The sequence below is a fragment of the Balaenoptera ricei genome, chromosome 14 (genome assembly GCF_028023285.1).
Source record: "Balaenoptera ricei isolate mBalRic1 chromosome 14, mBalRic1.hap2, whole genome shotgun sequence".
NCBI lineage: Eukaryota > Metazoa > Chordata > Mammalia > Artiodactyla > Balaenopteridae > Balaenoptera > Balaenoptera ricei.
The window spans coordinates 48,762,346-48,789,679 of NC_082652.1; the positions used below are offsets into that span (position 1 = coordinate 48,762,346).

At 35.5% G+C, this 27,334-nt stretch overlaps 1 protein-coding gene across 1 annotated transcript in view; it reads right to left on the reverse strand.

Moving 5' to 3' along the window:
- The window catches only part of CCDC178 (coiled-coil domain containing 178), a 355,393-nt gene that overhangs the window by 196,128 nt on the left and 131,931 nt on the right, over positions 1–27,334 (reverse strand). The window contains exons 16-17 of the mRNA XM_059893788.1: positions 27,091–27,236; positions 24,002–24,161 (exon numbers count right to left, since the gene is read on the reverse strand). Of these exons, the coding sequence (XP_059749771.1) occupies positions 24,002–24,161; positions 27,091–27,236 (306 nt within the window). The remainder of the gene's footprint in view (positions 1–24,001; positions 24,162–27,090; positions 27,237–27,334) is intronic.

A 27,334-nucleotide genomic window follows, 5' to 3' on the forward strand; every position in this document is an offset into this window, starting at 1 on the left:
AAATACAGAAAACATTAACTGGTCACTGAGGGGATCCAATTTACAACCCATAGAGACAACTCACACAGCTCACTGACACTGGCACTGTTGGGTTTGTGATAGGGCATTCTGCTCTGCTCCCCCAACACAGGAGCGAAACTCATCTTAAATATGCAATTAAACATTCTACAAGTTTCTCTAGTCAGTGGTTATTACTCACTCCTACTTCATTTCACTCTGATCTATAGAATTTCCATGATGTGTTCAGGTAGCTCTTAGGAAGAAACAGAACTTATGAACTTTCAATGAAAAATTACTTTTGGGGGATTAACATGTGATACTTAATTTTTTATTAAAGGGATCCCGTTTATGTTAAAAGACTTCTGTTCTCTATTTTTATTCTAACCTAGAACCACTCTGCCTATTAATATTTCTATAGCTTGAATTATAACTTGCAGAAGTAAGTTATTCTCAGCTTAAGTTTGATTCGTAGGTTTGGATTTCAAACAAGAAGAAAAGGTAATATGTTTAGATTCGTTTTCAGCATATATATTTTTTTCCATCTGTCACAAATGTCAATGACTTGTGCACAAGCATGGAATATATCAAGAGTTATTTATTCTTTTTTGTTCATAGTAGATAATATTAGTAGATATCAATTTGAAGAGTACCAATGATATATTTACTTTGGAACATCACTGTCATCTAACTATGAAATATAGTAAAATGTTGTTTTACAAAGGAAAAGGAAAAGTATTACTCAAAACACAAACAAAAGTAACTACTTAGAAGGAACCAAGAGCTATGACTATTTCAAATATGAAGCATTATCAATGAAATCAACAATTCTATGCAAGCAGTGAAGACAGAACAAAAGACTGGACAAGAAGTCAGCTGAGTACATATGCATTACCTTCATCAATATTGTTACACACTAATCAGAAAGTGAAGAACCTGGTAAGTTTTAAAAAGAAAGTTGCTGTAGCCAAAGGAGTTCAATTGTGTCCTTCTCTAAACAATAGTCTCTAGTTTTTTTGGCGGGGAGCATTTCACAGACTCAGGATCATATAGGATTCTGTCTTATGATAAATGGCCTCCAGTCAGGTTTCCAGTAGAGATGAATTAGATATAAGCAGAGTTTATTCTGTAATACTGAATTATTTTCTAGTTTACTAAACAAATGATGGAAAATACATACAGTTACTAACATCAAGTATTACAAACTAAAAAAATATTCTTTCAAGGAGCAGAGTGGTCATCATTCAGGTTTACTTAACCTGTTCACAGTTACTTAATGAAATCAGGTCGCTGTGGTGTTACTGCCTCTTGTAACTAGCTGCACTCAGGTGAGACAGAATAGAAAGGTTGATCTGCATCTATACCAGATCGCAAAGACCCAAGCAGAGAGCTGGACACAGTCTTGACTCCCTGAAGTAAGACAACAGCAACCTTGTAAAGATACCCACCAAATCTCCTGGGCTAAATATGCAGGATGTGTGACTCCCCAGCCCCCTCCTTGCTAGAAAGGTGCACTGCAGCTTGAAGAAATCATTGGAGAGGAGGCTGAGAAAAAGTGATGTGCTCATCTCCATCGCAACTACTGCAGGGAAGGGGAGAGTGGGAAATACAAGAGGAAATTTGCAAGGATGAGCAAGCAGAGAAAACCCCAATCTCTTCCAGAGTAAGGAGTGTGACAGGAAAAGTCTTGCTTAAAAGAACAAATAAGTAAAGAACCTTCCATGACAAATGGGGGAATGGAGAAAAGAGATAAGGGTGAAAGGGATAAGAGTACATCGTGAGTACAATTCAAGCAATCTTTGAATCTTTGCGAACATTAAAAAAAAAGCATCCGCAAATATTATACTCCAGAATATGTTATCTCTTCTACTATCTGGTTTATATTAGCTATAGTATTAAACCACAGTCTGTGGGGAAATAAATCACCTCCTTTAGGAAAAAAAAAAAAAAAAAACTTTTGAAAATAATAATAAAGCCAAAAGTGGAAAGTTGTCACAAAGGGAGATCACAGTAAACAAATACAGGAAAGATTCATTATAAATTTTTCCAACAAAGAGAAATTAAGATACATTTAGTACAAGGATAAGCTCTAAATTGGTAACCACTTAATTTAGGGAAATCTTAAATACCCTCAAGAAGAAGAGAGAGAAGTGAGAGGGCTTTATATTGTGAATTTTAAGGAAGAAATTATAGAAATTACATAGAAATTATCATCTTAAAATACCTATGGACCAGTAGTTCCCAACTTTATTTTCCTTCACTAATGGTTCACCAGAATAACTATTCCTGGACAGAGAAAGTAAGTAGAGTCTAAAATAATAAAGCCATTACCACTAGCCAACAACAAAAATAATAACAATAACAACAAAAAAATCCAGGTTTATAGCGTTCATCTTTGACCTTCCACAATGATTCCATCTTTCATCTATTCAGTCAGGCCTCTAATAAGAATTTATTGATTGCCTAATATATGCCAAGCACTATATTAATTTCAAGTTAAGTACATCTGTTGTAGATGATAAGGTCTGTTTCCAACTGCTTAGTACTATGACGTTCATATGTACACAATAAAACTTGGTTTGTCATTCAAAATGTTTAGAATTACATATCACCATATCTTTCTAAAAGGAAATTATATTCATTTTCAATCCAAAGAGTTGATTTAGACAAAGTGAAAGAGTAGACATACATTTTTGGCAGGCTATTTAATCCTAAACGGCAACTTATTTTCACTTACTTAATTTCTCTTAATTTCAACCTAGTTGTCATATATGGTGACAGCCAATCCTAGACCACCTCGTCTGTTGGTAGTCCAGATGTAGATAAACACACTGACCAGAGCATGTGTGTTAGCAATCTGAGGAAGTATTTTCTCACCCGTGTAGTGACTGAAACATTGTTGAAGATTTTATTTTTAATGGCAATGTTCTAATTCTGCTTAAAAAATAAAACAGAAACATAACAGTGGAGATTAAAGTCTACTGGTCCATATGTTGCTTCATCAGTAGAAAACCTCTCCCTGAGTTTCCTTGCTTAGCTTCACTTTGGGCTTTTGAGATTATTTTTTTCTTTTTACAAACTCTCAAGAGGGAAAGTTAATCTACTTCATCTATGAAGGAGAAAAATTGCTAAAGCTGAATATTTGAAACTTCTGCTGGACTATGTTATTTTCAACTTTGTTAAACTGGAAACTGTTTCCCAGTACCCCTTTCCCTGCATAACTTCATGTTAGAAGTGACCAAAAGAAGAATGGGTGACAGATTTGGGAAGGTGGAGGTGAAGCCCTGGCTGTAACTTTTAGAAGGCTATTGCAGCCAGATACAGTGATGGGAACAGACAGCGATGGGCAGACACAGCTTGTCATTACTCTCCACTGTTCCACATCCAGTTTATCTTCACTAGCAGCCTCCCCTGTCAACAGAATAAGGTTACTCTCCTCTCGTATGAAGAACCCAATGACCTCTCTTAATATCCACGCCTTTCACAGGAACGCTGACCTCCTAAGTCCCACCCCCAACACACCTCACTGCTTCTAGACTTACAACCAGACTCAAGCTCTGGGATGACTCAGGGGTCAGAAACAAAGTGTGACCTTGTGACCTGTGAGTATGCACCACATACATCAAAAGAATTGCAAGATTTTACCAATTTGTATAAACAAGAGTCTGGGGAATACGTATATATAATATATATTCATATATATGTATATTATACACATGAATTATATACATGTGAATGTATTCTAAAGGTGTTTGATCAGACTGGAAGAAAATAAGGTTGGATTGGGCCAAATCTATTCATATGATTGCACTAAGGAAAGGTTTTGAATTCAAAGTGTTAGCTTGATCACGTGGAGAAAACTATTTGCTTGGTGGGCCATGTGGGGCATTTGGGAGGAGCTTAAGTAATGAGGGTGAGATCCTCAGGAATGGGATTAGTGCCTTCTAAAAAGAGGCTCCAGGGAGACCCCGAGTCCTCTTCTACCAGGTGAAGTTAAAAACAGGAAGTCTGGGACTCGGAAGAGAGGTCTCACCTTGATCTTGGACTTCCAGCCTCCAGAACTGTGAGAAATAAATTTCTGTTCTTTATAAAGCTACTCAGTCCGTGGCATTTTGTTATAGCAGCATGGAGGAACTAAGACAAGAGCTTTCCTGAGTTCCGTGAGCTTTCTAGCAAATCACTGAAACTGTTGGTGGTTGTGGGGATCCCCTGAATTTGTAGCCAGCTGGTTTGAAGTAAGAGTGGTCCTGAGGACCCTCAAACTTGTGGCTGATGTATGAAGAGAGGGCAGTCTGTGGGGACTGTGCCCTCTGACTGTGCAGTTTTTTTCCTAACTCCTGGTATTAAAGGTAAATGCCACCACGTGCCAAGATGTCAAAAGCCGAGCATACAAACATTAGAAGTGCCAACTATGGTACTACGTTTACTTACCTCATCACTCCTCATAATATCCCCTCCCCAATATACACAACCTGCCTGTCTCCCATCACACAGATGGTGGGTATGGTGTTGCAACAAGAAATGAGCTGAAATTGGGAGATACTCTTGTTCTGTATGTCTGAGTAAAGAGTTCCTGGTGACCATAAGCCTCATTTACTAATGGACATTTTAGAAAGCCTAGATACGCTGTTAGTATTCTGTCTACTTTTTAACTTCAGAAGGATACTTAATTATCAAGTTACTGTAAACCCAATTGTGCTTTCATTTCCCTTGACTGATCCTAGTACCCAAAGAACAATGGCCACTGTAAGGCCACCAGGACTGGTGACAAGCAGTAATGATATCCTAACTGCTTTACTATTTACTGAGGGCTTTCAATATACTTGGGGAGGGGTCCCAGAAAGGGCACCCATTTTAATCCCAGATGTGCAACTTAAAAGCTGAGTGACTATGGGAAAGTTTGGTTTAATGTCTCTAAGTTTAAGTTCCCCAACTGCAAGGAGGAAATTTGAAAAATAAAACATTTTCTGGGTAGTATAGTCATTTTCACAATATTGATTCTTCCAATCCAGGAGCATGGTATACCTCTCCCTCTGTTTATGCCATCTTTGATTTCTTTCATCAGTGTTTTATAGTTTTCTGAGTACAGGTCTTTAGCCTCCTTAGGTAGGTTTATTCCTAGGTATTTTATTGTTTTTGCTGCGATGTTAAATGAGATTGCTTCTTTAATTTCTCTTTCTGATCTTTTGTTGTAAGTGTATAGGAATGCAAGAGATTTCTGTGCATTAATTTTGTATCCTGCAACCTTACCAAATTCATTGGTTAGTTCTAATAGTTTTCTGGTGGCATTTTAAAAATTTTCTATGTATAGTATCATGTCATCTGCAAACAGTGACTATACAACCCAAAGCAATCTACAGGTTCAATGCAATCCCTATCAAATTACCAATGGCATTTTTCACAGAATACAAACAAAAAATTTTACAATTTGTATGGAAACACAAAAGACCCCCGAATAGCCAAAGCAATCTTGAGAAAGAAAAACGGAGCTGGAAGAATCAGGCTCCCCAACTTCAGACTATACTACAAAGCTACATATAGTAATCAAGACAGTATGGTACTGGCACAAAAACAGAAATATAGATCAATTGTACAGGATAGAAAGCCCAGAGATAAACCCATGCACATATGGTCACCTTATCTTTGATAAAGGAGGCAAGCATATAGAGTGGAGAAAAGACAGCCTCTTCAATAAGTGGTGCTGGGAAAACTGGACAGCTACATGTAAAAGAATGAAATTAGAACACTTCCTAACACCATACACAAAAACAAACTCAAAATGGATTAAAGACCTAAATGTAAGACCAGACACTATAAAACTCTTAGAGGAAAACATAGGAAAAACACTCTTTGACATAAATCACAGCAAGATCTTTTATGACCCACCATCTAGAGTAATGAAAATAAAAAAAATAAATAAGTGAATGGGACTTAATTAAACTTCAAAGCTTTTGCACAGCAAAGGAAACCATAAACAAGATGAAAAGACAACCCACAGAATGGGAGAAAATATTTTCAAATGAAGCAACTGAGAACTGATTAATCTCCAAAATATACAAACAGCTCATGCAGCTCAATATCAAAAAAACAAGCAACCCAATAAAAAAATGGGTAGAAGACTTAAGTAGACATTTCAGCAAAGAAGACATACAGATGGCCAAGAGACACATAAAAAGATGCTCAACAGCACTATAATTAGAGAAATGCAAATCAAAACTACAATGAGGTATCACCTCACACCAGTCAGAAAGGCCATCATGAGAAAATCTACAAGCAACAAATGCTGGAGAGGGTGTGGAGAAAAGGGAACCCTCTTGCACTGTTGGGAATGTAAATTGATACAGCCACTGTGAAGAACAGTATGGAGGTTCCTTAAAATACTAAAAATCTGGGCTTCCCTGGTGGCTCAGTGGTTGAGAATCTGCCTGCCAATGCAGGGCACACAGGTTCGAGCCCTGGTCTGGGAAGATCTCACATGCTGCGGAGCAACTAGGCCCGTGAGCCACAATTACTGAGCCTGCGCGTCTGGAGCCTGTTCTCCGCAAGAAGAGAGGCCGCGACAGTGAGAGGCCCGCGCACTGCGATGAGGAGTGGCCCCCGCTTGCCGCAACTAGAGAAAGCCCATGCACAGCAACGAAGACCCAACACAGCCATAAATAAATAAATAAAATAAAATAAATAAAAAAATTAAAAAAAAATACTAAAAATCGAACTACCATATGACCCAGCAGTCCCACTACTGGGCATATACCCTGAGAAAACCGTAATTCAAAAAGACACATGTACCCCAGTGTTCACTGCAGCACTATTTACCCCAATGTTCATTGCAAGGACATGGAAACAACCTTAATGTCCATCGACAGATGAATGGATAAAGAAGATGTGGTACATACATATAATGGAATATTACTCAGCCATAAAAAGAAATGAAATTGGGTCATTTGTAGAGATGTGGATGGATCTAGAGTCTGTCATACAGAGTGAAGGAAGTCGGAAGGAGAAACACAAATATCGTATATTAACACATATATGTGGAATCTAGAAAAATGGTACAGATGAACCTATTTGCAGGGCAGGAATAGAAAGGCAGACATAGAGAACGGACCTGTGGACACAACGGGGGAAGGGGAGGGTGGGATGAATTGGGAGATTAGGTTTGACATAAACACACTACCACACGGAAGATACATAGTTAGTGGGAACCTATTGTATAGCACAGGAGCTCAGCTCCGTGCTCTGTGATGGCCTAGTTGGGTGGGATTGTGGTGGGGGGAGGTCCAAGAGGGAGCGGATGTGTGTATGCGAATGGCTGATTCACTTTGCTGTGTGGCAGAAACTAACAAAACATTGTAAAGCAATTATACTCCAATTAAAAAAACAAAACAAAAACCTTTTCTGCCTACCACACTGGATTCTTTATCAATGAGATAATCCTTGTACTTGAACCCTGAAAGAGCAATTTAGAGTTGCCAAAGGTAGAAGTTAACATCCTTTATAACAAAGTTATTCTTTTTCAGAATTCAACTCTAGTCTAGACTTATGGAAAACAATGTAGAAATTTGAGTCAAAAGCTAAAAATATTTTTACTTTTTTGTTTTGTTCATTCATTGTCTTTTTGCACAAAGTGTGTTTCACTTTATAAAAATTGACAAAGGTTACTGAAAAACATTTTCATTATTTTATATAGTACTGAAAATGAACATGACACTGTACAATAGTTTATATATTCCATTTCCTCTCTCTTTATAGCCTATTTCATTTTCTCTGAAACTGTTATTATTATCATGGCACCCAAATTTGAGATATGCAGCTCCCTCAGGAGGCCAGGTATACATGTTCTCTATAAGCAAATAAATCAGACAGTAGGAGGGCTATTTGGGTAATGTTAACAATGCTCCCCAGAGGACACTGTACACATCACATCTGTGATATTTGTCAGAGCATCAGGGCCAGATTAAAAAATCCTAAGTATAAAAGGGAGTTCATGGTGTTGATACTAAGAAAAGCCACTGAAAACTCACTACAAAGTGATAGCTAGTCTCCCTCCCTCTCTCTCTGTCTCTGTCTCTTTCTTTCTCTCTCATCTATCTTTCCATCTCTACCTCTCCTGAAAAGCTTAGAGAAACAGAAACAACTCTTAGTAAATGAAAACAGTTTCCTGGGTGTGCTGGAGCACTTTAGGATAAGATCTATGCTTATGACCATTATAATACTGTAGGTATCTCATTTATGCAACATTAAATTCATTTTTTTTTCTGAAAGCAGGATGAGGTGAAGTTCCTGAAGGTAACAACTCAAATAAAATCCATAAAATTTAAAAGAAGATGGACAGGACAATTGGAGGTTCTTTTAATTATATGTATAACCAAAATAAAAGTAATAACGTGTTATGCTATTCAGCACTGCTTAGCTATTTTATAAGTGATAACTTTTTAAAATTTTTGATTACAGATTCTGATATATAAGTATGTATTTATAATAACATAAAAGACAATGTAATTTTGTTGATGCCTTTATTAATGGTATAGGTGAAGCAAAACCATATAAAGTCTTGGTGTTCTCAGTAATTCACTTTCTGTTTTTGAAACATTTTTTGATAAGTAGAGGAAAGTTGCCAATATTTAGAAGTTGTATATTAAGACTCTCTTCCTTTGATTCTGTCTCTGGTTAACAAAACCTATTAAAATGCTGCCGTGATTCTCTCTCCTTTATGAGGCTGGTATGCTTCTCAGAGTTAAGATCTGTGCTTTATTTGAATAATCCTCAGACTCTAGAATAGTGTATTTTATGTAGTAGGAACTCAATATTTACCGACTACCGAACTAAACCATTATTCCAGTCTAAACGTTTCCAATGTGAACTTTGGAAGTACTATTCATTGTCACACAAGTTCCTATCACATTTCATTCTCATTACACAATTCTGGAAACAAGTGTTCACATTAACCAGATCTGGATCTGAATGAAAGAATGTTAATTTCTCAAGGCCCCACATACTAGAGGGTCTAGTTGCAGTTAGAATAATTCTAGCTCTCCATTATTACTTCCACACCATTATTTCTCCATGCTTATGTAAAAATACTCCTCGTTTTCAATTTTATATTGAGTAAAGAATATAATCCTCTACCTTCTCTAACCCTATTTCACTGTCATTTAATGATTTGCTGGTCATTTTCCCACACTAAGAGAAGACTCCAGCCCATGGGACTCCATCTTCTCTTCTGTCTATCCCTTGTTCTCCCATCATTCTGTTTTACATTGATATCTATCTGGATGACCTATCCAACATTTTAATCTTAGAGTTTATGGACTTAATCAAATCTAGTTAACTTCAATTCCATGTCCCATTAATAATTCATACCCATGGACACCGTTCTGACTTTGCGTCATGTAGAATGGTACCATGGCTGGAGTTTTAAACTCTGATACTTTCTTTTCTGACTACAGTCTCTGAGCCTTTTGCTTCCTCTATTCTTGCCACCTTTTCCATATCTAAAATCACCCAACGCAAGATTCAAGATTCATTTTCTTCTCAATCTTCCCTGTATTATTAAAGATTTCCTGAAGTTTCTGAAGCAATATATATGCTCATAGTTTTCACAATAATATCACTAATGAAACTCTTGTTCCTTCGGTTCCAGATTCTTACATGCACTTGGGCACTGGACTCCAAGTAGCTCCTCCAAATGTATCTCAAATTTGATTGAATCCAGTTTCAAACTTATTCTCCAGTCCATACTCTACATTTTTTTTTTTAAAGATGTTGGTACCACTAACCATTCTGTTGTCAGTCAAAAACTTGATATATATTTGGACAATTTTTCTCACTATCTGGCCAAATAACCATCAAGTTCTGTCTATATTAACATTAAAAAAAATCTGAAATTCACCTTTTCATCTTGCTAGAACCGTATCACTTCACCAATGAATTCTTAGTTGGTACCACTGTATCCAAATCCTTCATTCCTCTCCAACTGATTACATGTGATCAATGATTGCCAACCATTGATATATGTCATGGAATACAAAGAAAAAGCAATATTCACCTCAGCACACTGGGGTAAAGGGACAAGGCTCTTTGATGACAGAGTCTTCAGAGCCCAGTCTCAGCCACCTCAGGCCCTTCCCAACTCTAACTGCTGATGGGAACCAACGTCTCAGTCCACCCGTGGCCCATTAGCCCCATCATGATGTGCCACAACAGACCAGTGGAAATCTCTGCTAATTTTAGTGGGATTTTCCTCAGGTGCTATGGTAGCTTTGTTACTCTTTGATCAATTATTTACCAAACATAATACACTACCTCAAATTCCCTAAATGTCTGCTCATTTTTGACACCGATATGCCTTTCCTCCTATTGTTTTCACTACTTCAAGTATTCTTTCCTTGGCTAACTGGCTCCCACCCTCCAAGACTTAGTTCTGCTATTATCATAGCAAGCTTTCTCAGATTTCCTTCAAGGTCTTCTTCGTGGGTTCCAGAGAATTCTGTGCTTAATTCAAGCACAGGTTCTATCTTCAGATACTCTCTAACACTTCTCTTCAAAGTTTTCATAAGCTCCCATGTCTTTAACCATCAACACGGGAGCTGACTCACCAATCTTCTCCATTTCAACTCCTTCCCCAGTATCCACTTACATAGTCTCTACTTGTCCAAAACAGATCATCTTCTCAGCAAGCCAATCATCAAAAGTTCTTTTTACCATAAATGTTACCATATTTTTTTCGAGTCAACCAATATCATACCACCTCCTATAAATTCTGGTTCTTTTATTTGCATATCACACCCATTTTGACGTCAGTCTTCCGGTTCTTTCAGTGTCTCATCACTTCCCTCTGATGACAAACACACTTTTTTGGTAACTAATATCTGCAACTTGTGCTTTCATTTCATTTCATGTCATGTCATCCTACAAAATGCTGTCGAATTGGTCTTGCTACAGCCTATCTCTGAGCACACTGCACTCCACGAAAATTCTTCACGTCTCTCATTACTTTACAAATTCAGTGTAAACATTTCAACTGGGTCTTCATGATATATCCCACACCTACATTCTCAGCTTTATCTCTTACTGTTTACCTGCATTAGTCATATAAGAATGCATTTAGATGGAAATTTGAAACAGTAATATAATTAAAAGTAGAATGTCTCCACATTATATCATTAAAAGCAATAAAATCAAACCACAACCATCAATATACTGAAAAAGTAATAATGACAAAAGTAGAAAGGTAGTGTCAACATGGAAAGCATTAAGCAAGATGATAGAAGCAAGAATCAATAAAATTATCATATAAATTAATTAAATTACTAAATCTGAATAGATTGAAAAAGCAAAATCATCCTAAATATTGCTCTATAAAGGTTACAAATGCACATCTAAAAAATAAGCCACAATAGTTGATAGTAAAACACAAAATTAGATTAGTCTAACAAGAAGAGCAGGGATTGATAATATTAACTTTAGAACAATACATAGGAGAGAATTGTGATTATATAAAAAAAAAATTATGACCAAACTGATCATTTAACAGCTATTCTATACATTAGATCCTCAGAACTTATTGATCTTGTAACTGAAGGCTTGTATCTTTGACCTGCTATATATACAAATATATAAAGTAAAACCCACAAATTAATTCATGTAGAAAATTTCAACATACTACCAATAGACTGCAACATTCAAGTAGACTGAAATATAGGAACTTTTATGTCATGAAAAGTATAATTAGGTTGAACTAAACATTTCATTAATTTATTTGCTCACACATTATCTATGGAGCAAAAGCTGCATTGATCATATTTGATAACCCCGTACAAATTAAACAAAAACTATTTAACAGAAATTTATTTTTCTCTTGCTTTACTGAAGTATAATCGATAAAATTATATACACTTAAAATGTACAATGTCGGCTTCCCTGGTGGCGCAGTGGTTGAGAATCTGCCTGCCAATGCAGGGGACACGGGTTCGCGCCCTGGTCTGGGAAGATCCCACATGCCGCGGAGCGACTAGGCCCGTGAGCCACAACTGCTGAGCCTGCGCGTCTGGAGTCTGTGCTCCACAACAAGAGAGGCCACAACAGTGAGAGGCCCGCACACCGCGATGAAGAGTGGCCCCCACTTGCCGCAACTACAGGAAGCCCTAGCACAGAAACGAAGACCCAACATAGCAATCAATCAATCAATCAATCAATCTTTAAAAAAAAAAAAAAAAAAAGTCTGTTCCCCTTGGAAATGATGACTTTGAACAGGTCACAAAGCTTTAAAAAAAAAAAGTACAATGTTATGATTTATGTATATTGTGAAACGATTACTACAATCAGGTTAACTAACACATCAATCACCTCGTAGCTATCTTTTTTTGTGTGTGTCTGATAAGAATTCTTAAGATCTACTGTCTCAATAAATTCCAAGTATACAGTAGAGTGTTAATTATAGTCACCATTCTATACATTAGATCCTCAGAACTTATTGATCTTGTAACTGAAGGCTTGTATCCTTTGACCAGCATCTCCCCCATTTCACCCACCCCCTTACCTCTGCTAACCATCATTCTACTGTACTCTGTTCCTATGAGTTCAACTTTTCTATTTTTTAATATTCCACAAATAGTAAGATCATACAGTATTTATCTTTCTCTGTCTGGCTTATTTCACTTAGCAGAATGTCTTCTAAGCTTATCCACCTTGTTGCAAATGGCAGGATTTCCTTCTTTCTCATTTACTTCTCACATTTTCTTTATCCATTCATCCATTAACAGATACTTAGGCTGTTCCCTCAACTTGGCTACTGCTGAGGAAATAATAATGCGACCATGAACGTGGGAGTGCAGATATCTCTTAAAAATACTAATTTTGTTTCCTTCTAATATATACAGAGAAGTGGGATTTCTGTATATTTCTACTTTTAACTTTCTGAGGAATCTCCATGCTGTTTCCAATAATGGCTATGCCAATTTAGACTCCCACCAACAGTGTACAAAGGTTCCCTTTTTTCTACAACATGGCCAAAACTTATCTATTGCATTTTTGATAAAAGCCATTCTGACAGATGTGAGGTGATATCCCAGCGTCGTTTTGATTTGCATTGCCCTGATTAGTGATGTTGAATACGTTTACCTTTTCATTTATCTATTGGCCATTTGTATGTCTTCTTTGGAAAAATGTCTTTTCAGGTCCTTCACCATTTTGAGGGGGTGTGAAGTAGAAAAGGACAGCTTTATTACTGTGCCAGGCAAAGGGGAACACAGTGGGCTCCTGCCTCGGAAAACTGTGTGTCCCACCGCCAGAGGATCTGATGAGGGTTTTCTAACAATCGCTCAAGGGTGGGGTCTCTGACAAGATTAGGGTGTGGGCGGGGCCTGCACTCCTTCAATCTCCTCTCAGGTGGTTGATCTCCTCATCTTGATGAGCTTCTCTGGTCCCTTTAATCTTGCCTCAGCCTCCATCCATTGTTAACTGGATTATTTCTGTTATTTTGCTACTGAGTTGTATGAGTTACTTATATTTTGGCTATTAACCCCTTATCAGATATATGGTTTGCAAACATTTTCTCCCATTTGGTAGGCTGCCTTTTCAATGTATTATTTCTTTTGCTGTGCAGAAGCTTTTTAGTTTCATGTAGTCCTACTTTTTAATTTTTGCATTTGTTTCATATGCTTATGGTATTATATGCAAAAAAATTGGTCCCAAGACCAGTGTCAAGGAGATTTTTTTCCTATGTTTATTTCCCAGGAGTTTTATAGCTTCAAGTCTCATATTTAGGACTTTAATTCATTTCAAGTTAATTTTTTTGAGTGGTGTAAAATAGGGGTCCAGTTTCATTCTTTTCTATGTGGCTATCAGAGACTATTTTATTTCTTCCTTTCCTGTTTGGATGATTTTTCTTTTCCCTTCCTAATTGCTCTGGCTAGAACTTTCAGTACTGTGTTGAACAGAAGTGATGTGATCATCCTTGCCTTCCTCTTGACCTTAGAGGAAAAGCTGAAAGCTTTCGATGATGAAGAATGGTGTTAGCTGTGGGCTCGTCAGTCTTTACTATGTTGAGGTACATTCCTTCTACACTTAACTTTTTTTTAAATTATGAATGGATGTTGAATTTTGTCAAATGCTTTTTCTACATCTGTTGAGATTATTATATAATATTTACCCTTCATTCTGTTAATGTGTTGTATTGCATTTATTCATTTATTGATTTGTGTATGTTGAACTAGCCTTGCATCCCAGGGATAATTATGACTTGGTTATGTGTTTGGTCCTTTAAATGTGTTGTTAAATTGGGTTTGCTAGCATTTTGTTGTGGATTTTTGCACATATGTTTACTAAGGATATTGGCTTGTAGGTTTTTTTCTTGTAGTGTCCTTGTCTGGCTTTGGTATCAGGGTAATGCTGGCTTCATAAAATGAGTTTGGAAGTGTTCCCTCTTCTTCAATTTTTTTGGAAAAGTTTGAGAAGCATTGGTATTAATTCTTAAATGTTTGGTAGGACTCACCAGTAAAGGTCCTGGGGTTTTCTTTGTTGGGGAGGTTTTGATTATTAATTCAATCTCCTTACTAGTAATTGATCTGTTCAGATTTCCTATTTCTTCACAATTCAGTCTTGGTAGGTTATATATTTCTAGAAATGTATTCATTCTTCTAGGTTATCCAATTTGTTGACACATAATATTTCATAGTAATCTCTTATAATTCTTTGTATTTCTGTGGTATCAGTTGTAATGGTTCCTTTTATTTTTTATTTATTTTTTCTTAGTCTAACTAAACTCTTGTTTATCTTTTCAAAATAACAGTTTTTAGTGTCATTGATGTTTTCTATTGTTTTCCAGCCTCTATTTCATTTATTTCTGCTATTATGTCTGTTATTTTCTTCCTTCTGCTAATTTTGGGTTGTTTGTTCTTCTTTTTCTGGTTCCTTGAAGTATGAAGTTAGGCTGGTGGAAAGATCTTTCTTTTACCTTGTAGACATTTATTACTATAAACTTCCCTCTTAAAACTGCTTTTGCTGCATCCCATAAATTTGGTATATTGTGTTTCCATTTTTGTTTCAAGATATTTTTTATTTCCCATTTGATTTATTCTTTGACTTTGGTTTGGAGTATGTTAAGTTCTACATATTTGTGAATTTTCTAGTTTCCTCTTGTTGTTAATTTCCAGCTTCATACAACTGTGTTTGGAAAAGATACTCGGTATAATTTCAGCCTTTTAAAATTTGTTATGACTTGTTTTATGACCTAAGTTATGATCTACTCCAGAGCATGTGCTGTGTTTGCTTAAGAAGACTGTGTCATCTGTTGCTGTTTGATGTAATGTTCTATACATGTCTGTTTGGCCTAAAGTGTAGTTCAAGTCTAATGTTTCATTATTGATTTTCTGTCTAAATAATTTATCCATTGTTGAAAGTGAGGTATTAAAGTCCCCTACTATCATTGTATTGTTGTCTATTTCTCCCTTTATGTCTGTTAGTATATTTGCTCAATATAGTTAGGTGCTTTGATATTAGATGCATATATATATTTACAATTGTTATATCCTTTCAATGAATTGCCCCCTTTATTATTATGTAATGACCTGTTTACAGGTAAGTAAAATTCTTGTTACAGTTTTTACTTAAAGTCTACTTGGTCTTATACAAGTAGAGCTACCCCTGCTCTCTCTTTGGTTTACATTTGCATGGAATATATTTTTTTAAATTCTCTTCCCGTTCAGTCTGTGTGTGTTCAAATGTGAAATGAATCTCTTGTAGGCAGCATATAATTGGGTCTTGTTCTTTATCCTTTCTTTTAATAAACTTTCTGCCCCTTTCTCCCTTTCCTGCCAGACTCCAATAATGCATAGATTGTTTCTCTTGATGGTACCTCGTATTTCACATAAGCTTTCTTTATTCCCCGTCATTCTTTTTCTTTGTTCTTCTCTGACTGAATAATTTCAAATGACCTGTCTTCTACTTCACAGATTCTTTCTTTTGCTTAATCAGGTCTGCTGTTGATACTCTGTGTTTTTTTTTTTTTTTTTCATTTCACTCATTGTATTCTTCAGTTTCAGATTATGTCTTTGTTTTTTACAATTGCTATCTCTCTGTTAAACTTCTTGTTTCATTTGTGTATTATTTGCCTGATTTCATTGGACTGTCCTTCTGTGCTTTCTTGTAGCTCACTGAACCTCCTCAAAACAACTGTATTAAATTCTGCATCAGGCAAATTGTAAATCTCCATTTCTTTGGGATAGGTTACTGGAAAATTATTGTGTCCCTTTACTAGTGTCATGTTTCCTTAATTTTTTACGTTCCTTGAAGGCTTTTGTTGTTCTATTTACATTTGAAAAAATGGTCACCTCTTCTAGTCTTTACTGACTTGCTTAGGGAGAGAGATAACTTCATTTGTTAGCCCAGCGAAGGATGCTGCGACTTTCTCAGACCTTACCTATGGATATATCTGCTCCACACTTCTTATTTCCTCTTGGGGTGGAATTCTTTTATTTTCTTTGAGTGCATCTGAAAGGCATGGACTGGGGTCTCCTGTTTGCATGCTCAGCCCTGAGCCCACTTCATGTGTATGCAGTGAATACTGGAATTCTTAAGATTGTATGCCTTCTTTTAAGTCTGCAAAGTCAGCTGAGTGCTGACAGCTTCCTATTTGCTTTTCCTAGGGCAATGCTAAATACTCAAGTTTCTGTGCTTTCTCTCAATCCCACGGAGTTGGGCTGGCTTTCTGTGCATGCTCAATAGCCATCTGCAAAGGTTCACATTCACTGCCCATGGGGGAAGTGTCTGTGAGTGAGGTTCTCAGAGAATTAGGGATGCCCATAGACCAGTATGAAGTGTCCACTGGTAAAGCATCCCCAGGTCTAATGGGCAGGATCCATGATGGAATCTATATAGTTGGATACACGTCCCTGCGACGTGTTACAAGCACTGCCTATTGTGTACCTGTCTCTCCCTGCCCCTCAGTCATGCTGCTCACATCAGTATTCTGGATGGGGTGAGAAAGAAGTGGGCCTCTTGGCTGCATCCTACAGCCAAGAAGTTAAGCACATTGGGGAAGCTAAGCACTCACTAATATGCCCTCACTTTCCCCCAGTGAGAGCAATCTCAGAAGTTGCAGGCCAAAGAGGTCTCCTTTGGCACTGAGCTATGCCACCTTGCGGGAGAGGTGATGTAGGCAAAATGAAACTCTTCCTTTACCCTGTCCAATTCACCCTATCTCAGAATTTTTTGCTCGATGTTGTGCCAGAAATGCTCCCCTGGACTCTGGACTTCTACAAAGGTACTCTTGCCCATTAGTGACTGTCGAAATTGGTTTCTTTGAGGAAAGACAGTAGAAAATTCCTATTACACTATCTTGCTGGCATCACTCCTTAACATAAATTTAAACAATACCCACTACCCTCTGCTCCCAACCTGTGGAAATAAAAAAATCTTATAAATAATTAATTAATTAATTAATTAATTAATTGCCCTTTTTTCCCCCTCAGAAAGTCTCAAGGAAGTTAAATTCCCTAATTTGTGACTAAGTCAATGTGCAAGTAAAAACATTAAATGAGAATGATACATATTAAAATTGCACTCAGAGAATACATGAATATTATGAGTGAAAAACAAAAGTGTATTCAACTCACGTTGCTAAAGAAAGAAACAGAAATAGAAAATAAAATTATGAAAATCAATCAAATGGAATGATAAAGAAAAAAGCTGAAATTAATGAATTAAAAACAAAAATAATTTATCTTTATAAATAAATGAAAATTTGGAGTTTGTGGAAAAAACAACCAGAAGGCAAAAAATTAAGACTAATCAAGGAAAAGGAAAAATAAGAGGCTAATACATGAGAAAACTATAACTACAGAAGCAGAAAGGATGAAACTATTGCTATTTCATACAACTTAATGATAAATTTGAAAATCTCATTAAAATGACCTTTTCTAGAAAAAATAAATTTAAAATACTGACACAAAAACTAGAAAATATTAATTATGTAAAAACCAAAGAAGATATAGAATAAATTTTGAAATGTTTTTCTTCAGAAAAGAACCAAGCTCAGATAATATCTTTTGGGAGGCAATTCACCATGATGTTTATACACTTCTGTGACAGCTTTTATCCGGAACTCTCTTTTCAAAATTTATTGCATAGACAATGTAATGTCTTCCTCTGGGGCAAAGGCTGGGCAAGTTTGCTAGAAGCTCACTTATAAAATGGGGGTTTTTCTACATTCCAGGTTCATTAGCTGTGATAAAAACCCCCTGTTTATGTAGCATCTGCCTGGACCACGTTCACGTTACTCCCATGAGACTTGGAGCCAAGGGGAACCTACAAACATGAAGCTCACACAGCCATGTGTACTGAGTAATAGTCCTCTGTCTCTCACCCAGGAGTTTCAAGTCTCCTGTCAGCTCTTGTAAAGCGGTGGCAGCTAACTTGTTAGCTTGCAAGTAAGGTAAAATCTCTGACTTTTCACATATCTTGATAGTATCATGGGAGAATTTCTCCAACTTTCAAGGAACTGAAATGCCTCATGCTATTTAGCATAGAAAAAAAGAACAAAAGCTTATTATTTCATTTTTAAAACTCCAAGAAATTTCTGATACCAATATCTTGAATGAAGTACAAAACAGAAGAACTGTAGACCAACAGATGTTCAGCATTAAATGATTGGAAATTGAATCTAGTAATGCATTACAATTTTAATAAAGCATTATCAATTAAGGTATACTTAACAATGAAATTTGATATTTGGAAACATAATTACTTTAATTGATCAAAAGAGAAAATCACATATTTATGATATTACACTGCAGTAGGAGAAGGCATTTCAAAAGTGGCCGACCCACTAGGAAATTAATGTTACTTGGAAAAATCATAATTCCAAAGTGTGATCATAGAGTATTATGACAACTATGTAGAAAAAAATACCAATATACAGAAAACCTGAACTGGACTATAACCACGTAGTTGTAACAGGTGCCTCTAGACGGTTGGGGAAAAAAGCTGAAAACGTAGGTGACTGCCAGTTCAAACAGTAAAAATTCTATTTAAACTTTATATACAGTGCTTTAACCCACAGTATTAGCAGTAATTCATGAACATATCTGTAAGACGTAACATGATGTTAGAGATGCAGAAAGAAGGGCAGTTTCTTCCTTGTTTAATGAATCATGCTCTAAGCAAACATTCAAAACATATTAAATTTTTATTTGGGAATGACTCATACCCATGCTACATTTTTCCTTTATATTCTAGTGTTACCCTCTCTTGATTTCTAACTTCTTATGATCATTGCAGGACTGGGTGGGTTTGTGCAAAAACTTGAAGGGTCCCAGAGACAAAATTAGTACTGTTTTGTTACCAGTCCTCAAATCAAAATGTTCATTCCTCAAAGAGCAATAGATTTGAACAAGTTGCTTTAAAAAAGCAATGCGATGAACCTAATGAATGTTACTGCATGTGATTAATTGATGTTTAATCCTATCAGAATTATTTTTAAAAGAATGATTAATTATGCAAAATACATTCTTAAGTTTTAAAAATTTCATGCTATATGAAAATCTTCTGGTGGTAAGAAAATCATCAAGGCAAATTATTCTTGCCTAGGAGATTCATTGGTCGGTCTTCTAAATGTTTCCAAGGAAAATGCATTCATTTCCCACTATTAAGAACAAAGAATACATGTTTTTTATTTATAATTATACCTAATATAGCAAGTCAGTGAGCCAGGAACACAATTTACTGTTTGTAATTTGAATGTTGTCACCATATTCAAGTCTGTTTTTCACATCTTCCATTTTCCTGCTGATTACATTTTTAAATTGAGGCTAGGGTTTTGGTCATCCAATATTAAGTGCCCCAAAAGCAGTAGTACTCATGAACTAGTCACATGAATGAAGAAATGATGAGTGGCCAATAGGAGAATAATTTTTTAAGTTGTGTAATCTTTAAAATGATCTCAGATTAAATTTGTTTCTGATTTTTACTATGTCTGTATCTGGCTGTCCAATAAATTAGTGAATCACTGCCTCTATATTAAGCTAAGAATTTATCACATGAAAGAGTCAAGAAATGATTCAATAGCCAAACTTGAAATAGCAATAGACAAGGGAAGAGGTATTTCCTGAGAGTGGGAAATATGAAGCAAAATAAAAACTAATAAACAATACAAAGTATCGGGAGACTGTCTCTGCTAGAACTCAATCTGGAAATTGCTTGTGTCTGCCACAGATTCACTGTATCAGTAGTTCACTGTACCCCTCTCATATCATGCCCTCAGTTATAGGGAGGAGAGCAAGACTACGGAAAGAACACTAGAGGAAGGCACTGATGTAGAAAAGGCAAGTGGGACTTCTGAGGATGGCTCATGATAGATTAAAATGCTTTAAACTCCAGTTTTGTTTGGACCTTCCCAGAAGCAAAGAGGGAGATTAGTAGCTAGAGCCATAGTACTCTAATGAACATGTGATACAGAAATTTTATTCTTAAGCAATTTGCATTTGCAAATTATAGGCAGTTAGTAAAAAGTGAATGACATTCAAGAAATCTATCATTTAAAGATATCTCATATGGAATTGCTTACTGAAAAAGACTGAAATTAACTCTAGCACCACACTGTCTGCTCTCTGACGTTTATGTATATTTTTCTTAAAGTATTTTATTAGCTGTTCGTATTTCTAATTCTATGGTGTGTTTTCTCGCATCCTCAATTAATTCCATGGTGGCTTTTATAAAGTTTTTTAATAAGCAATTTCTTTAGATGATCCATAATTGTGATCAATTCTTTTGTCCAGCAGGGACAACCCAGATTAATAACACCACATTTATAATGATGCCCAATAATGCTTGTTTCTTTCTGGGAATGCTTTACATTATATACATATTTACAATTTTTTATCTCATCCAATTTCTAAACAAGGATGAGAATAGGTTTTCCATGAGGAATTTCATTGTCTTTCCACTCTTTCACATCAAGAACTGATCATAATCATAGATGGTGTCACTAATGATGAGCTATAACAATCTCTAAACTTCTCATGTTCAATCTCTACTCTGCTGATCATATAACGTGAATGCACAACAAAGACCTATCCAAGACAATTTCATATAAATTAAAAGGTTATTTGAAAAGCATTATTGAGATATTTAGCAGAATCCTTAATTGTTGGAAAGCAACAGACAATTTTAACCATTTTCACCTAGACGGAAGAGAATAGATGGCAAATTTCTTATGTATTATCAAGGACAGAGGATGAGAGAGAGAGAGAGAGATTTAGCTTCTGCGTACAGCATGAATATTTGCTAAAGTATCAGTCTGATGCGGTATGGAAAGAATCTCTGAAATGTTACTGCTTTTAGCCACTATCATGCATGTGGACAGAAAAATTACACCCAAAAAAGCATACATGCATCCATTTAATCATTCATTCAGTCATTCAATGAATTTTTATTGACACCCTCCCTTGTGCCAGGCGTAGTTCTGAGCTTTTAGGATACAGAGAGGAATGTGGCAGAAAATTTCCTGTCCTCGTAAAGAATACATCATAGCAGGATTAGTCAGACAGCAAAGAGGTAAAAATGAATGAACAAAAAAGCAAGTTCAGATAGAGATTGGTGCTAAGAAAAAAACCTGAGACTATGTGATGTGTTCGAATGGCTGGGTGTAGGTACACTTTGGGATGGGAAAGCAGAGACAGCTTCGGGATGAAAAGAAATATAGCTCTCAATTACTGAGAGGCTAGTTATACAGGATTTTTTTCCCTTCATCTCTCTCCTGATGACCATATTTTGTCATTTCACTAATTATTATGGTTCCATTAAAGTGTTGAAATGCCACTCAGTAAATGATTCCTGAAATCCCACTGTGTCCTCAGCACCAGTACAACTGGAAAATGTGGTAGACTTCAAACAAATAATTCCACTGCTGTGATAAAATATGAGGTGGGGAATGATGCTTAAGTCAGTAAGTAACTTAAAGCTTCTTGTTTTGAGAGCTGCATTTGACTTTAAGCTTCCCCAGTCCATCAAACCTCCAGGAACTCCTCCAAGAGGAGGCAACATTTGTTGCCACTAGATGGCACCAGTTATTTTCATATTTTTAAGACAAAAAACACAAAAACCCAACATACCTTTTTCTATGTAAAAGCCACATTTAAAAGAGAAAATTGTTACTTGGCACTATTATTAATCAAAGTATTGTTCTTTTATTAATAAGTTTCTTATAGGAGGGATCACAGCAATAGCATTATAGACGGTATGTTCATTCACTCACATACATGTCTATTCGATGTATATTTGTTCCAAATAATCTTTTTGAAAATGTATTAGCAATGTCTTTGAAATGTTAAAAGGAAAAAAATGAATTGAAGTTATTGAATACATATCATAATTGAATATATAAATATCAGGATCAAAAATATCTGATAAAAGTATATTATGATAATACATATAATTTTTAAAGTTTTGCAGGAAATAGTTTTAATAAAATGCATTAGAGTTGTTTATTTTTTTATTATTTTTACTTTATTTTAATTTTTGTTTTTGTTTTTTTTGTTTATTGACTTTTATTTATTTATTTATTTATTTATTTATGGCTGTGTTGGGTCTTCGTTTCTGTGCGAGGGCTTTCTCTAGTTGTGGCAAGCGGGGGCCACTCTTCATCGCGGTGCGCGGGCCTCTCATTATCGCGGCCTCTCTTGTTGCGGAGCACAGGCTCCAGACGCGCAGGCTCAGTAATTGTGGTTCACGGGCCTAGTTGCTCCGCGGCACGTGGGATCTTCCCAGACCAGGGCTCGAACCCGTGTCCCCTGCATTGGCAGGCAGATTCTCAACCACTGCGCCACCAGGGAAGCCCTATTTTAATTTTTTATTGAAGTATAGTTTATTTACAATGTTGTGTTAGTTTCAGGTGTATAGCAAAGTGATTCAGATATATGTATATATCTATGTATATGTGTATATATATATGTGTATATATATATATATATATATATATAGATAGATATATAGATATATATATTCAGATTCTTTTTCCTTACAGGTTATTACAAAATATTGAGTATAGTTCCCTGTGCTATACAGTAGGTCCTTGTTGGTTATCTATTTTATATATAGTAGTGTGTATATGTTAATCTCAAACTCCTAATTTATCTCCCCCCCCTTTCCCCTTTGGTAACCATAAGTTTGTTTTCTATGCCATACTCTTTAGAATTTTTAATTTCATATCAAAACAACATTCTGCAGTATTTTTAATTAATTTTATACTTCATATAACTTTCTTGCTCATTTGTTTCCATCATTCCTAGAGGTTGTTTATTTTTGAGAAGTAATTTCTGTTGCATCTCAAGTAATAGTAATATTTATAAACATATTTTTAAAAACCATGGTATTTATTATGTCAATTAAATGTAACAAAAACTCTTATGAAATGTAAAATGGGATGTGAATCACTTAGCTAAATGTATATCATTTAGTCATATACCAAAAATTTATTATGTATAGCTTTATAAAACTTAATAAAACTTCAGATCTAAAAAGACACATTTTATCATATGATCTCCTTGTTTCTGACTAGTTACTGTTCAATTAAAACATATGCAAGTATAAAATATACTCATTTTTTAAAAAGAAGTGGCTGGTAAACATTCAAATTATGTTTATTCAGAAACAAAATTAATTATTTTCACATTTCCTGTTAAAAACATAAAAATGGCTCTGAATAACCTGCCATCAGTAGTCTTTGAAATAAAAGTACAGTGACAAAAAAAAAAAAAAGTGACAAAATGAGAGTGCACATAAAATGCACTGAAAAGAATGCATACAGCATTCATATGCTGTATGAATATAATTACTTATAGGAAATAAAAGAAAAAATGAAAAGTTGCATGTTTATTATGCTAACATATTTATTTTAAAAATCTAAACATCTTTGCTACTTCAGTATGAAAAATGAGTGCCTCAAACTAGCTGTTAATTTGACTATCACTATACTTCCTTCATTCTAAAACAGTCCAAAAATAATACTCACCTTAATATTTGATAGATTTCTTTGCCTCATGGTAAAGAGTGTTCTGTATCTCTTTTCTTCCTCATAGATTCTCTCTTCACAGGCTTTTTTCTCATTTATGAGATGATCAAACACAGCTTGTGCATGTTCCTTTTTCTCTCTCATGGCTATAAACTGGTCCCTATGACAAAAGAAAGAATTGCATTTGCCATTAATCAATTCACATTTAATTTTCTAATGTGCATTTATGATACATTTTAAAATACCCAATATTGAAAAATCTTAGAACTGAATGGCTATGCAAAAATTCCCTAGTCCTTTTCATAGGCCTGTCTCCATGAGCTACATCTAAATGATCCAGGTGGAAGACAATCTCTGGAGATTTAGCGGATTCTCTTGGCTGCCTACTCAGTGTGCCTCTGTTTTGTTGTCATTCCAGAAGAACTCCCCCTCCATGCAGCATATAACTCTAAGGGTACATTCTGATTAGATTAAGCCAACCAGCAAGAGGCTAATTATTCACCACTAAACATATATATTAAGACAGTGCAATAAGATGGAAGGCAAGGGCCGAATTCCATGTAGAAGGGGCTCAATTCACTAAATGTGAACAAGGAGTCCTGTTTTCAAATTTGCTGACAACAGCCATAGTGGAGAGAAAGAAACAAAAAATGAGTACCATGTGCTAAGCTGCTGAATCAACAAACCCTGCAGCCTACCCTACCTAGAGGCCTCCTGTTACATAAGATAATACGTTTCACTATCGTTTAAGCTGGTGTTTGAGTGTGTGTGTGTGTGTGTGTGTGTGCGCCCTCACGTGTGTATACGTGCCCTTGTGTATTTTGTCATTTGCAACTAAGTACATCCTGACACAGAGGTAAAATTATTTTTATGGTGAAATCAGTAGTTATGTTAGGAACTATACTAGTAGAAAAAGCATCAAAAAGTGGTTAAAACAATACTGCAAAAATAAATACGCTTTAGAAATAACTGCCAGACTTGATCAGTAACCCAGAATCTAGAATAAGCAGAGCTGCAAAAGCTCAGCACAGTCTTATGTTACCCACGTTCGTTTTCATCTCTACTGGTATGGAAAATTGAATCATTTGCGCAGTTAGTTATAAAGGCAGCAGGACTAAAAATTTTGAGGGACTAAAATGTTAAAGTGCTTTGAATATAATATCTCATTTAATACAACAACCACCCTATGAAAGAATGATTATTTCAGCAATCTAACAGATGAAAAACCTAAACTTCGGTATTATTAGCTTGTGTAAGCTAACTAGTAAATGACAGAACCAGAATTCAAATCCAGTTCCGACTACCTCTATTTGATTCAGCAGCTCAACACAAAGTACTCATTTTTTTCCTCTCTCTCTACTATGGCTGTTATCAGGAAATTTGAAAACATGACTCTAGCCACATTTTTTAGATGGGTGTCTCTCCTTTTAAATGGAATAAAGTCCTTTCCTTTCATCTATCTTGCCTCTGTTTTTTCCACTTCATCACTCGTACTAAAAACATCCATTATTCTTACGAGATGTCCTATGTAAGTATTCACTAATATCAACATTGACACTAGGTGAAAGTATCAGTAGATTATTCCTAGTACAGTTAATCTTCAGTAAACTTCCGTTCCAGTCCTGTTTAGGGAGTCAATATGCACAGTCAAAAGAGCACACACTTTGGAACAGGACAAACCTAAGCTGGAGTAGCTCTACCACTAATTAGCAGTGCAATCTTAAATCATTTAATTTCCCTGAGCCTCTGTTTCTCTGGCATTCATGTGGAATGTTATGACAGGATTTAAGAATTCACTGTGAGAACTGGATGAGATAGGTGCTTAGATTGCCCACAAAATGCCTGGCACACTAGGAAGTCAATCAATGTTAGCTTTAAATCTTACCTGACACTGTCCATCATCACTGTTAATTAACAGATTTGTAAATGATACACAGTGTCAGCTATTCTTTTTCTCCTCTTCCAGGGCAAAGGCAGAGTTTGGTCAAGTTTAGGGATGGAATTGATTCACTGGGACACGGTGACTGTTCTTGCCTGAAGGGCAATATAATCTAGGCACAGGATGGAAGAAAATGCAAGAATTGAAATGGTAAGAATCCTGGGAAAAAAAATTTCATCAGCTCCTGAACAAAATATAAGTTTAGTGTAAATTATATAATTTCAGGCTTATCCCTTTGAGCCTCCAAATATTCTTACGGATATTAAACAATATGGATACATATCTTTCAAAGTAAACAATGTTTCCTTGCTTTCTTACCTGATATTCTATATATGATTTAGTAATTTTCAGGTAAAGCTGTATGATCATTTTGAAAGTAAGTTTTGTAATAAACTTAAATAAAAAATAAAATCCTGTTGTAATAGCTAAACAAATCCTTGTTGAGTTCATTGACTTGACTCCATTAAGATACATGGTATTAGATTGTGCATAACTATTTTTCTGACATTTTATCCCTCAAGTGTTATGATTTTGCTAATGCTGTATTAGCCTTCTATATTTAAATCAGACCATCATTCCTAAATGTGACCAACGCATATTCCTCCAGTAGTCCTCCAAATCCTGTTCTCAATGTATTATAAAATAGGAAATACTCATTAAGAACCAAGAAGAGTAAAGGAAGAGTATGTGAGTTCTAAGTGGGGGTCTATGGATACAGTTGAAGACAATTAATGTGAATAAATTACATGAGGTTTTATAGAATTTCTAAACTCTTACCTCAAAACTGTTATCAAAAAGGTTGTGTGAAAAAATATATATTATTAACCACGTCATATAAGTGAAAAATGCTGAAATTAGTGGGAGAGGTTATGAATTTCATAATGAATAAAAGTTCTTATGCTTGGAAAAGGAGAAACATTCGCAGTTAATTAAATAAGAATAAACCCAGAGAAGCAATGAAAAATGACAGCAATTTGTGATTATGTTTTTAAACCAAAATTATGAAATATCACATGTATATTTCACATCACATCATGATAGAAAATATGGATCATTTTAAGAATAAATTTTAAACATGGAAATTTGATCACATCTCTTTTATAAATGATATATTAAGCATTTAATATTTTGATAAATTTTAAGTACTTACTTTAAACAGTCAAGTGTGTGGTCAAAAACATTCTTTTCCTTTTGTTTTTCTTCTAAGTCTTTGTTCAATTGATTTATTTTTGCATGATAAATAATTGTTTTTCTTTTAGTGGTCTCTATTTCTTTAAAAGTTATTGAGCATTTATCCTGAAAAAAAAATTCAGGAATATTTTAAGTACTACGATTTTCAAATCCTTGCAATTTAGAAACACAAATACTTTTGGCCATGTGAACAATTAAAAGCA